Raw genomic sequence first — 12,964 nt, forward strand, 5'->3', positions numbered from 1 at the left:
GGAAGGAATGTAGGGAAGGAATGAAGGGAATGAGTGATCGATTGAAGGAACAAATTGATGGGCTGGAAAATAAAATGGAGTCCCAGGGGAATGAATGGAGGGAAGGAATGAAGGATATGAGTGACCAAATTAAAGGATTAAAAAGGGAAATGGCAATTGTGGTAAGTGTACAGGTGAGCGGAGAATGTCCACAGTTCGATGGGGAATGTGTACAGGTAGATGGGGAATGCCTGCAGGTAAACGTGGAGTGTCCACAGGTGAGCGGGGAAGGAAATTTGGAATGTGAGAGTTGTAATGGGGAATGTTTCCCACATTCTGGCCTGGTTGTTTATCGGGACCGTGTGGATGTCACAACACCCCAACCAGGGGATGAATTTGGAATTGTGCAGCACCAGGGCGGTGGTGCGGAGCAAGAGGGGGTAGAGTTTTTGGGGGTCCGTGCAATGGAGCCGGACCAGGTATTTATTGGGGATATTGATCAAAGCCTGGCGGGGCCAGGAATGATTTGTGATGAGGATGATTTGATCCAGCGGCTGGAGACCTGTGACAGTCCCATGGAGGTAGAGCTTGTTCAGGCCCAAAGGAGCCTGGGTGATGAGGTGAGTTGGTCCGAGGAGGTGGTTGGAATGACCGAGGGGACGCTCACTGTACACTGCTATTTGGAAACAGAGGCTCCAAAATTGGACAACCAGTTGGGGGAGTGTGTTGGCTCCGGGCTGGATTTGGATCTTGGAGGATCGGGAGATAGAGCTTCTGGAGATTTGGTCCCTGTAGGGAATTTGGATCAACTGCAGGGAGGGGCAGAACAACCGGTGGTAGAGGTTGTTCCCTGCAGCTGCGGTTTGGCAGTGGGAATGAAAATTTGTAAAAGAAAATTTAAAATAAAATTACAATGGGAAATTGATTTGGAGCAGCCATGGTGGGGATTGGTCCCCGGGCTGCGGGATCTGGACATGGCGAGGTCATGGGTGATGGCCTCGGGCCAAAGTTGCCCCTTTCAAAATTTGGGTATGCCAGCCAGCTGGGGGGCTGTGATGGCGAGATTTGGACGTGGGGTCCAGCCTTGGGTGTCGAGGTACGACCTGGGTCCCACGGGGGGTCTGGTGGAGTGTGGCGTCCCTTGTCCATCGGGGCGCCGTCCGAGCTGGTGGCTCGGGCCGGCAGGGTCACCGGACCCTGGTGGGGGTTAAGACCTCCAGGGAGGTCCGAGGTGGTTTCTCAAGCCTGGGATGGCAAATATTGAGGACCACTAGGGGGAGGTGTTGTGGGTCGCGCTTTGGTGGTGGCACCGCAGATGGCCAGCTTGGGCCTGATGTAGTGATCACCCGGGCATGCGACCTGACACCCTCTCCCTGAGACTCTGGGACAACCAGCATGTGGTGACCTGGCATGGTGGTTGGTCTATGGACGCGGGTCAAACCGAATGGACAGGGATGGAGATAGCCTGCCGGACAACCATTGGGGCATCTGTGGAACGTGATGGTGTGAGTGACCTTCCACAGATGCTCCGTTATGATTTATGCACTCTCGGGTTGGGAAGAGAGCCATGGGGATGTGAATCGGGAGATGTGTAACGAGCCGAGCATATGGGCCATGCTCGGCTGGCATGTGTATGGCAAAGCATCCTTCTTTGGTGAGGTTAGTGAAATGTGATAAATGTTTAGCATGGGTAATCTGTGGGTTAGATGGAAATTTAAGGGTGGATTTTGAAATGCCATGGTGGACACTGTACAGTGACGCCATTATTGATCCAGGTGTGTAGACCAAAGTGTTGGAGGCTGTGATAAAATTAATAGGGTAGCAAGACACAGCTTTCAACTGGTTGCGGGGGCAACTGTGCTGATATTTGGGACGCGGGATGATGGGGATGTAGTTGTGTAGCCTGAGGGTCAACGTGGTGCTGTGCGTGTCCGAGGTGTGTGGACCATGTCTTCTGGGTGGGTCTCCTGGTGGAGCATGGCTGTTGACTGGACCTTGGTGTGGTCAAGTGTGGGTGAGCACTGGGGGGCTGCAGTTCTGTAGTCGGACTGGGGGATGATGGGGAGGTGCAGGGGACGTGGCTGTAGGGATGCCACGCACTGCGACCGTGCCCCCCAGGGCCGAGGTTGTGTGTGCGGTAGTGTGTGTTTTGGCAGCAAGTGCTCACCACATTGGCCAGCTGGGGCTGCTGCAGCTGTGTTCCTCGCAGGGGGGCCGAAGGATGGATGGTGGGTCGCACCCTTATGGACACTCATGGGCCATGTTGGCGTTTTGACTGCTCACCTTGTCCCGGTGACCCTTGCACGGTAGAGGTGCAGAGCTGTCGTGGCCACAGGTAGTTGTGTAGTGATGATCACCGTTGGATGCGGATCCACATACCTGCCAGTGTAGTGGGGACAAAAGAGAAATTTGGAAGTATTTGGTAGGCCCAATGTGAAATTTTGGGAATTGTATGGGTGGATGACACTCTTGGACCTGACCAACCTGCAACTACCTGCACTTGAGGTGAGTGTTTTGAGGAGTACTGTCCCAGGCTTCAGGATTTGCTTTGGGAAATTGGGGACATGTAATTTGGAGTTGGGAGGTGAGAGCGAGTGATGACATGGCCGGTGAGGGGATGGAATGGGAGCCACAGTGTCTTGTGGGTGGCGTATGTTTTTGTATTGTGGTTAGGTGTTTTGATGTGGTCGTGAGAGTGGAACCTGGAGAGTGAGTCATGATTATTGGAGATAATGAGGGGCGATACTTGTGCTTTTTGGAAATGTGCTAATGGAAATGTGTAAGGATTCAATGATTCGAACTGTGAATGGGATTTCACATTGGCAGGCCATGGCAAGCCTTGTAACACCTTTTACACCATCTATGAATTGTACTGAATTGTGCTGAGTTGTGTGGAGAATTGAATGGCAGCGGGGGAGGAAGTGTGTTTTGGGGTCTTGTGGGTGGGGAAGGTGTGTGTGTCCGCAGGTACAGAGCAAGCTCTGAGGAGCGATGCCTGCGGGCCCCCCTCTGCGGCAATTACCCCTGGCAGCCGGTGGTAACTGGAAATTGGAGCTCGTCGGTGGAGGGTCTGGTTGGGCGCCGCGGGGTGAGGAAGTCCCCCGGTGACCCGTGTTGCTGCGCGAAAGCAGGAGGCAAAGGAGCCTGGTGTGTGTGGAGACCCTCACCGGCGAGGTAACGGCGGAAAGGGGCTGTTGGGCTGTCACGGGGCCAAGAGGTAAAGGGGGGGGGGGCAATGAACTTGTAAGTCGGTTGACTTGTTTTTGGGACTGCGGGCACCACAGCCTGATGCGCCCCCACCATCTTTTTGTGCGGTACCTCCCCGCTGCCTAGTTGAGGAATGCACACACACGTGAATGACATCAATGCCATGGTCCTGCAGGGGGGTGTATTGAAGAAGAACCTTATTGATTTTTGAAATGCCTTGATGACCTATGGAATGAGAATGAGTGGTTAAGGGGTCTGTGTAGCATGAATGTGGGCGAAATCCACCGAGCCGTGTCACTCACCTGTAACATCTGGACAGGGCCCGTGGAAATTTAGGGGGATGCATTGGGGATGGCCCCGCAGGTAAGGTTGTGTCTTGTGGCATCCACCGGGGGACGCGGTCTGTAGACCGGGGTATGTACAAAGGTTAGAGTTTTGAGTTTGGAAAGATGGTTAAGTTTTGTGGTTAAGTTAGTGTTGTGTGTTGGTTGTTTCCTCCCTCCTCAGGAACAATGAAGAAAATGTACATACTTGCATGATGGTTAAGGGGTTCAGCATGTTAAGGAAGTGTAGGTAGGTAGTCCGACTCACTTCCCACAGCCCTCCTGATTTATTTCATAGGTTAATTAAGTGTGTGACAGTAAGTGTTAAGGCTGGAATGGTAGCGCCTGCGGTGAACCTTGCAGGAGCTATGGTTCCAGGGGGGGGGGGCTGTGTTATGAATTTGGTAGAGCAATATCTAGAGCTAGGTAGATCTGAATAGGTAGGTATTCGGCTGTCGTGACAGGGACTCTACATGTAATAAGTTATCGATGTTTAGGCGTTTGTCGGGGTAAGATGTATGATTGTGGATCTACCTGGAGGTCCGAGTGTTAAATAGTGAGGGATTAAAGGTAACGCCCCTGTGAGTCTCACCTGGTAGTCAAACCTCTGTCCATTATGGCACTGCAAACCACATAAACATTAGTTAGGTCCTTAGCGCAACATTAAATAATTCCCTTTCCCTGACATTGACTTCGTAATAAATAGACAGGAAACCAGGCCAAAAACACCGCCACGGTTGGCCGCCGCCGTTCGCACCTCAAAGGCCTACCAACCTCGCCTGGGACGGGTTACACCAGGACCGCGGGGTCACGGACGGGAGATGTCAGGAGTCGCATGCCGCAGAGGGCGTGACCTGGGCGAGTTGGGAGGCTGTGATTGGCTGAGGAGTGCGCCAATGTGACGTCATCGGCCACCAATATATGCGACGGTCGGACGCCATTTCGTGGCAGACGCAGGCAGACACCGGAGAGTTCGTAGGAGTTCGTTGGAGCAGGCAGTTGACACAGTTGGACACACGTCGATGAGCGATCAAAAGCGGCAGTTGGTGGAAAAGCTCCCCGAAGGCAGTTGGTGGAAAAGCTCCGCGAAGGCAGTTGGTGGAAAAGCTCCCCGAAGGCAGTTGGTGGAGAGTTCGTTAGCACACCAAGCACACAGAGCACGCGGCAGTTCGCAGCAGTTCGTTGCAAGTCGAGCCCTCCGTTGAACCATTGGTGCACGGGCCTTGTGGAGATCGTCCTCGTGTGAAGCTGCTGGCCACGCGTCGGACGCGGGTGCTTGGAGCGGGGCCTTGTAGAGCTTGGAGCGAAGGACCTGGTGGTGTGCGATCGGGCCAAAAGGAGCGGTGTGGACGGCCGCCACCAAGACGACGAAAGACAGATAAGCCGCATCCGCGTACATTTGAACGACGTGACGTGTTATTTTTGTATTCATAATCTCCCTCGTATCGTGTTTGCTGTCAGTCGTGTGGGGACGTCCCGATTTAGAGTTATTAGATTTACCGGCGCGGCTTTTTCACTGTATTACTATTCGATAATAAATCCTTATATTATTTTCTATATATATATCTGAACGCAGTTTTCCTGGGTGTTTGATTTTAATAGGTAAGGTTGCGGAGCCTTCGCTGTGTCCCGCCATTCCGCGCGTTTGTGTTGAACTTGAATCCGCAATTGAGTTTTCGCCTCGGGAGTTAAAGTCTCGCAAATCGGCCATCCGTAACTGTGGTGTTAATCACAGTTGCGTAACAATATGTTAATGTAATCGGTGTCTTTGTTATGACTTCATAAACCGACAAGTATAACGCTTCGTCCAATAAGTATGATTTTTTTTTTCTCTGCATGTGTTGGTCTGATGAACACAAAACTTTCACCATAGGATCACTTCCTCTTGTAGAATATTTCTATATAATTATGACGTCATGTCATAGGTCATGTGGTACAGTCGCCATGTTGAGAAAACCGAAAACGTTGCACCTCTATTGCCCCGAAACCACTCCATGGAAAAAAAAATGAAACGTGGCTCATTGTGAAGAACTCCGCATGGAGAATAAGTACTGTTAACGATGGCATCATTGGTGCCTTAATTATGACGTCATAATTCGACAGGGACATTGCTTAGTCTGATTAGGTTGAAATTTATTGAGCATGATCTACGCAATAATTATATTAGAGAATATTTATGTATGATGTCATCGCTCACGTGGACTGGCAGGCATATTGGATCAAAAAAAAAAACCTTCAAAAACAGAAGAGTTGGCTCGCACCAAGTTGACTGCGCAGGTAAGTAAGTATTCTATGAATACCATCTCGTTACATGTGTTATTGATGACCACCAATAGAAAAGTTCGCTCAAATTTGAGCAAAATTTGAAAAGTTTGATAATCGTCCGAGGACGGCAGAGAAGGTAAATTCGGCCCTTACTCGTCCCTCAGATGGCCGTCTAGCCATGGGTCTTCCGCCCGTTAGCATTAGCTGGTGCAGGCGTGGAAATCCCAGCCAAGGTGTCATTCACAAAGTGCCGCGAGTTATCGCCGGCATCCTGATCATCACGACCTAAATTCCTCCTAACCACCTCCTTTCTAATGTATAAACCTCTCCCGTGTCTTCCAGCCGCTCCTCGTTAGTCAATGTCATGGCGTATTTTGTAGGCAACCCTGGGATTATCGAGTTGCGTGTCTGCATGTATTCGACATATGGACACGGGACCGTCAGACGATCAGACATGGGGGCAATGGCGTCACTTCAGGGTGCACGTCACAAGAATGGCGCCACCTTTCTAACCGCACTCAGGTGGGAATTTCCTCCTTCCATGTATTTCATTCTTGACTAGGAAAAGTTACGTGTGCGCTGGAACGTTATCCTTCCCTCCTTCTTTCCTTCCTTCGTTCCGTGTAAGTGCTGCTTCATCAGGATATCCGTGAGTAAAAGTCATCTTTAATCTTTCACCTCACCTACGAAGGGCGGTACTGGAAGTTGTGGCGTTGCGTTTTATGTCACCACTGAAGTTTGCAGCTCAATTTGAAGAAGCGACTAAAAAGAGGAAGAAGCGTGAGTGAGTTCGTCACGTGTCGAACCGCGATGATTGGAGATCGAGGGCTCAAACTGAACAACTGAAGTTTTTCTTAGTTGTTTTGGTTTTTTAAAACTTATTTCCTTGTTGACGTCATCACGGCCCCTCAGGGGCCGCACGTTGTCACCTGCCGCGCTCACCAACCCTGCCGTGCTCGCGCACACCGCGCCTTCTATCTCCTCGCGCGCGCCTACCTGGATGAGCCCAGCTGATTTATTTGTACAACTTGAGTGTAATTTGCATTTGCACTTCTGGAGGCGATATTGCCGGGGAAGAGGGAGAAGAAGTGACGACGACGAGGGAGAGCCCGTGGAGGCGAGGGAGGACACCGCTCAGGTATTTGATTGTTACTCTCACTTCCTATGTTCAGTTCGACAACGACAGAGCTGCTTCGGTGTCTGTTTAGTTTGTCTGCAAGTCCACTTTGTACCTGTGCATTGATAATAATGGCGGATTTTATGAATGGATCCGTCATACTGCTTCTTAGTCCGTCAGGTACGACCCCAAAATTGAGCCACCGGTACCACTCAGGTGGCCAAGGTTCATGGGTACCATATGAAAGCTCTGCTATTCAGGAACACATTGCTACCTGGTCGCAGTCTGTAAGTAACACCTTGCACCCTGAAATATGATGTTGAAAAGATCCCCTATTGGTTCGATTTTTAGCAATATGGATCTGTAGTACAGACATACGAGGCTTCAGAAGATCACATGTAAGCTCATGCAAACAGTTTATTTGGCATTTACAGCCACCATACATTACACTTTAATCACCATCATCATCAAAATGAAAATAACTTAACTTTTCATCAAAATCAATGAATTAATTTCATCAAAATAAATGAACATAATCATGGAAATCATTAGCATCTCAGGTGGGATGAAAAAAAGAAAAGAATGAATTATATTGAATGAATGAATTTTAAAGAATGAATGAATTATAAAGAATGAATGAAATAAAGAATGAAAGAAATGGTGGAAAAAAAAAAAATGAACATAATCATGGAAATCATTAGCATCATCAATTGCAGAAGAATAATTAATGAAGATCTTCAAGTTAATCAGCATCATCAGCATCATCCTGCACAACCGTGTCCTCTCCCTCCTGGTTGTCACATGTCTTTAGTTTTCAGGGCTCGGGGCACCTGAGGTTATTCATCAAGCAGGTGCAGGCAGTCGGCATGACCTGGAACAGTCACAAGAAAGGAGTTATATTACAGCTTCTGGAGCTGGTGAACTGTCTAACCAGTCAACTTTGTAGAGAGACGATGCTTTGTAGAGAGACTAGCACAGATGCGATTTTGTTTGTCCATGTAATGTGACTTTGCCTGGGATCCATATTTCAGATACAGTGTTGCACTGATGTCTTCCATGAAGGCCAGTAGGAGCAGAAACACATCAGCGTCATCAGCTACGAGTCCAATAGACTGGAAGCCTTGAACTGCTGCATGTGCCGCATGTAAAATGAGTGGCGTATCTGCCTCTTCTCGTGAAGAGCAGAGCTCTGGGACCAGAGCACTTCCTTCGTGTGTGATTTTGAAGCAGTTCTCTCCAGAGATTATATAGAGAACCTTTCCTCTTCGTTCTGTGTATTTTGGCTGCTTCAGAAATTCAATGAGACTGGATTTGTTTTGAGTTGCTGAGAGAAATTTCTTCCACTGGACTGCTGTCTGCTTTGCTGTGATGTTCTTCAACTGTATATATCCAGTGTTTGATTGGCTGCCTTCTCTTTCCACTTCTTTGATGTAATTCTCTCTGTACGTATCAAAGACAATATCAATACTAGAACGCCACTCAGTAGAGCGCATACTCCCGCCGTGGGTCAAGTTGGAATAGTACGATTTCACAAAAGTTTGAGGGACTAGTTCAGTGACAACACAAGACAAGACACTGCACAGATATATATTTAGAATATATAGAAGATAATGTTAAAAAACAACAAGGCAATTTCACTTACATTTTCGGATTCAGCGTTCAATTCTATATAAGTGAGTGTAGCACGCGGTGCTACGCGCGCGACTTGCTACCAAGGAGGAAGCGGACAACGCGGTAAGTTTGTAGTTCTTTATTCCAAAGAGGTCACTGTAGCACTGGCGCGCTCCGGGCTGCACGCCCGGTGTATATCCTGAGGCCACGCCTACCCCTCGGGCGTGGCCGCCGCCCACTTGGTGCGCGGAATGTTGTCACCACGCCAGTGGGCTTTCGTGTCCGCCACACGCGCCCCCCCAGAATTCCCGCGCACCTGCAGGGCCAGTTTGCGGGGCAAACGGATGACCCTGCCGAAGCGCCCTCTGGCGACCGGCGGCGTCCGGGGTGCAGGGATGCCAGGTGGGATGCCCCCGGCTGTACCCGGGATGGGTGCCGGACCAGGGGGCGGCGTGCCTGCGGTGCCGGGCGGTGCCGGGGGTCTGCCCGCACGGGGGCGGCCCCGACGCGGGGGCCGAGCCACCTGCGGTGGGTGGTCCACGTCGAGGTGGGCCGGCTTGAGGCGGTCTATGGAGACCCGGTCAGGAGTGCCGCCGATGTCCAGGGTGAAATGTTTCACCCCAATCTCCAGCACGCGGAAAGGCCCGTCGTACGGGGGCCGCAGTGGTGTCCGGTGGGCGACGTGCCGGACGAAGATGTACTCCGCTGTGCGAAGCTCCGGGGCGACGTGTGTAGGAGGGTGCCCGTGGTGCGCCGTCGGCACCGGGGCGAACCTCCGGGCGGTCTCCTGCAGTGCAGAACGCTCCTGCACTGCAGACCAAGGTACCGTGGGGTCGGGGAGGAACTCGCCCGGCACCCGCAGCAGTTGTCCAAAGACCAAATCCGCTGCGGATGCGCGCAGGTCCTCCTTGGGCACCGTCCGGAGGCCCAGCAGGACCCAGGGGAGCCTGTCGACCCAACCGCCATCGCGGAGGGTGGCCCGGAGCGCGGCCTTCAACGAGCGGTGGAATCGCTTGCACAGGCCATTGGCCTGGGGGTGGTAGGCCGTGGTTCAGTGCAGCTGGACCCCGAGCCCCCGCACGACGGCGGCCCAGAGCTCCGAGGTGAACTAGGGGCCGCGGTCGGACGAGATGTCCGAGGGGGTGCCGAACCGGGCGACCCAGGTGGCGATGAAAGCCTGCGTGACGTCTGCCGCCGTCATCGCCGCCAAAGGCACGGCCTCCGGCCACCGGGTGGTGCGGTCCACCATGGTAAGGACATGGGTGAAACCCCGCGAGGGGGGCAGAGGTCCCACCAGGTCCACGTGCACGTGGTCGAACCTACGTGCCGGCACCGTAAACGGGGCCAATGGGGCCTGGGTGTGCTGGTGCACCTTCGCGCGCTGGCACGTGAGGCACGTCCTGGTCCAGCCGCGGACGGCCTTCCGGAGGCCATGCCAGACAAACTTGTCGGCGACCAACCTCTGGGAGGCCTTCGTGCCCGGGTGGGACAGGCCGTGGATGGCGTCAAAAACCTGGCGCTGCCAGCCTGCGGGCACGATGGGGCGAGGCCGCCAGAGGGAGATGTCGCAAACGAGGGCCGTGCCCACGCCGTCGAAGGGCACCTCGGTGACGCGGAGGCCCGTGACGGCGGTCCGCAGGGCTTGGACCCCGGGGTCGGCGGCCTGGTCCGCCGCCATCCGGGCATAGTCGATGCCAAGGTGGACTGCGTGGGCGACGGCCCGGGAAAGGCAGTCGGCCACCGGGTTGTCCTTTCCCGCGACGTGTCGGATGTCCGTCGTGTACTCGGACACGGCCGAGAGGTGACGCTGTTGCCGGGCCGACCACGGCTCAGCGACCTTGCCCATCGCAAAAACCAGCGGCTTGTGGTCGACGAAGGCCGTGAACGCACGGCCCTCGAGCAGATGGCGGAAGTGCCTGACCGCCAGGTGAAGCCCAAGCAACTCGCGGTCGAAGGTACTGTAACGGCGTTCGGGCGGGCGAAGCTGCCGGCTGAAGAACGCCAGCGGTTGCCAAGCACCACGCACCCATTGCTCGTGCACCGCGCCCACCGCGTAGTCCGAGGCATCGGTGGTGAGGGCGATCGGTGCATCGGGCGCCGGGTGCGCGAGCATGGTGGCGTTGGCCAAGGCAAGCTTCACGCCTGAGAACGCCGCGTCCATCTGCTCGGTCCAGGTCCATCTGCCCGGGCGTCCATCTGCCCATCTGCCTGGCGTCCATCTGCCCGGGCGCCGGGACGACCCACGAAGAGGCGGGCGAATTCGTCCGCTGCCGGAAGCATACAGATGAACCTGGCCGGAACGGAACTGCTCAGCACCTTTGCCCGGCTTCCCTCGAAGGGCCTCGTGTAAGGGGCGCAGGAGCTGGGCGATGCGGGGCAGGAACCGATGGTAAAAGTTTACCATGCCCAGGAACTCCTGGAGCCCCTTGATCGTGCGGGGGCGCGGAAACCCCTTCACCGTCTCCACCTTGGCCAGTAGGGGGACGGCCCCGTGCCTGGTGACGCGGTGCCCCAAAAAGTCGATTGCAGCGACACCGAACCGGCACTTGGCGGGGTTCACGATCAGGCCGTGCTGGCCCAGACGTTTGAAGAGCATGCGGAGGTGACGAAGGTGCTCTTCGCGGGACGTGCTGGCGACGAGGATGTCGTCCAGGTAGACGTACAAAAAATCCAAGCCGCGCAAGACGCTGTCCATGAGGCGCTGGAACGCCTGAGCCGCATTTTTCAAACCGAAGGGCATCCGAAGAAATTCGAAAAGCCCGAACGGCGTGATGACAGCCGTCTTCGGGATGTCCTCCGGCCTGACAGGGACCTGATGGTAGCCGCGTACGAGGTCCACCTTTGAAAAGAAGTACATCCCCGCCAACCGGGCAGAGAAGTCCTGGATGTGGGGGACGGGGTAGCGGTCGGGGGTGGTGGCGTCGTTGAGGTGCCGGTAGTCCCCGCACGGTCGCCATCCCCCGCCGGGCTTGAGCACGATGTGGAGCGGGGACGCCCACGCACTCTCGGGCACGATGCCGAGCCGCTCCAGCGTAGCGAACTCCGCTTTCGCTACCGCGAGCTTCGTCGGCTCGAGGCGGCGTGCCCGGGCGTAGACCGGTGGCCCGGCGGTGGGGATGTGATGTTCCACCCCATGCTTGACGGTCCCCGCCGAGAAGGTGGGCCGCGTGAGGGCCGGGAAACCCGCGAGGAGGCGGGCGAATTCGTCCGCTGCCGGAAGCATACAGATGAACCTGGCCGGAACGGAACCGCTCAGCAAGCCGCTCGGCGAGCCGCTCTATGAGCTGCTCAACGAGGCGGGCAGCGCACAAGCGAGCGAGCTGAACGTCTCAGCCTGGACAAGCCTTCTGCGCTTTACATCGACCAGTAATCCATTAGCACATAAGAAGTCCGCGCCGAGCAGTGCCATAGGCACGTCGGCCGTAACGAACGACCAACGGAAAACCTGACCTCCGAACCGCAGGGAGAGACAGCGTTTTCCGTACGTACGTATAGACGTACCATTGGCCGCAAGCAGCGTGGGACCTCGGCCCACGGTGTGCTTGTCGGACGTACCGGCAGGAACGACACTCACCTGCGCTCCCGTATCGCACAGGTAACGGCGCCCGGACAAGGTGTCCGTTATGTACAAAAGGCTGTTTGAATTGCCGACGCTCACCGTTGCCACCGAGCGCCGGCTCGCCCGTTTCCTGATATGCCGAATGAGCACGGCGGGCAACACTGCCGAGCCTCGTGGCCGAACTTGGCGTGGAAGAAACACCAGGCGGGCAGCTGCGGCGTCGGAGGCCGCGGTTTTCTTCGCGGCGGCGGCGGTGGTGGTGGGCGGGGCGTGACGGTGGACACGAGGTGCGGTGCATCGGGGAAAGCCTCGGGAGCCTCGAGAGCGGCAACCGCGCCAAGACTCGCCTGCGCGTCCAAAGCCGCGTAGTATTTGTCGGCTTCAGCAGTATTTGTCGGCTTCAGCAGCGAGCGCACGGGGTTCCGTTAACGCGGAACCAGCCAAAGCGAGGCGGACTCGTGCTGGCAGCTGGCGCCGAAACAACGCCCGGAATAGAGCGTTCGGGATTTCGTCGCCCATGAGCGCCAGCATATGGTCCATACGGACCGACGGTCGCGTGTCCCCGATCTCGGGGAGGTCCAAGAGGCGATCGGCCCGTGCGTCCACCGTAAGGCCGAACGTGGCGAGGAGGAGACGCTTGACCGCCTCGTACTTGCCGTCGGCAGGTGGATCCCTTAGGACCGATACGACGCGGGTGGCCGTGCCGGGTCCGAGGGCGGCGACCACGTGGCAGTACATGGTCTCGTCCACCGTGATGCCTCGAAGTCGGAACTGGGCTTCCGCCTGCAGGAACCAAACTTCGGCTTGTGACTCCCAGAATTCGGGGAGCTTGATGGAGACCGCGTTGGTAGCCATTGTTGCGGCGGTTTCGGGTAGTCAGCGACGGCTGACTCGAATGTCGGA

General features: G+C 55.0%; 2 protein-coding genes across 2 annotated transcripts in view; both read left to right on the forward strand.

The window, feature by feature from the left end:
- LOC144889772 (uncharacterized) lies at nucleotides 1-1,276 on the forward strand. The gene is made up of 2 exons (XM_078770973.1): nucleotides 1-173; nucleotides 237-1,276. The coding sequence occupies exons 1-2, from the start codon at nucleotides 21-23 to the stop codon at nucleotides 1,188-1,190; spliced, it is 1,107 nt and encodes a 368-aa protein (XP_078627099.1). The 5' UTR covers nucleotides 1-20; the 3' UTR covers nucleotides 1,191-1,276.
- Nucleotides 1,277-6,201: 4,925 nt separating this feature from the next.
- The window catches only part of LOC137433168 (uncharacterized), a 182,872-nt gene continuing 176,109 nt past the window's right edge, over nucleotides 6,202-12,964 (forward strand). The window contains exon 1 of the mRNA XM_078782663.1: nucleotides 6,202-6,912. The gene's annotated coding sequence lies outside the window, so the exon portion shown is untranslated. The remainder of the gene's footprint in view (nucleotides 6,913-12,964) is intronic.

Source organism: Myxine glutinosa, chromosome 1, assembly GCF_964187855.1.
Source record: "Myxine glutinosa chromosome 1, kmMyxGlut1.1, whole genome shotgun sequence".
Lineage (NCBI taxonomy): Eukaryota > Metazoa > Chordata > Myxini > Myxiniformes > Myxinidae > Myxine > Myxine glutinosa.

Coding starts and splice junctions, on each gene's coding strand:
- LOC144889772 (XM_078770973.1), top strand. CDS start 21: ATGAAGGGAATGAGTGATCGATTGAAGGAACAAATTGATGGGCTGGAA. Junction 174..236: donor CAATTGTGGTAAGTGTACAG/GTGAGCGGAGAA, acceptor GAATGCCTGCAG/GTAAACGTGGAGTGTCCACA.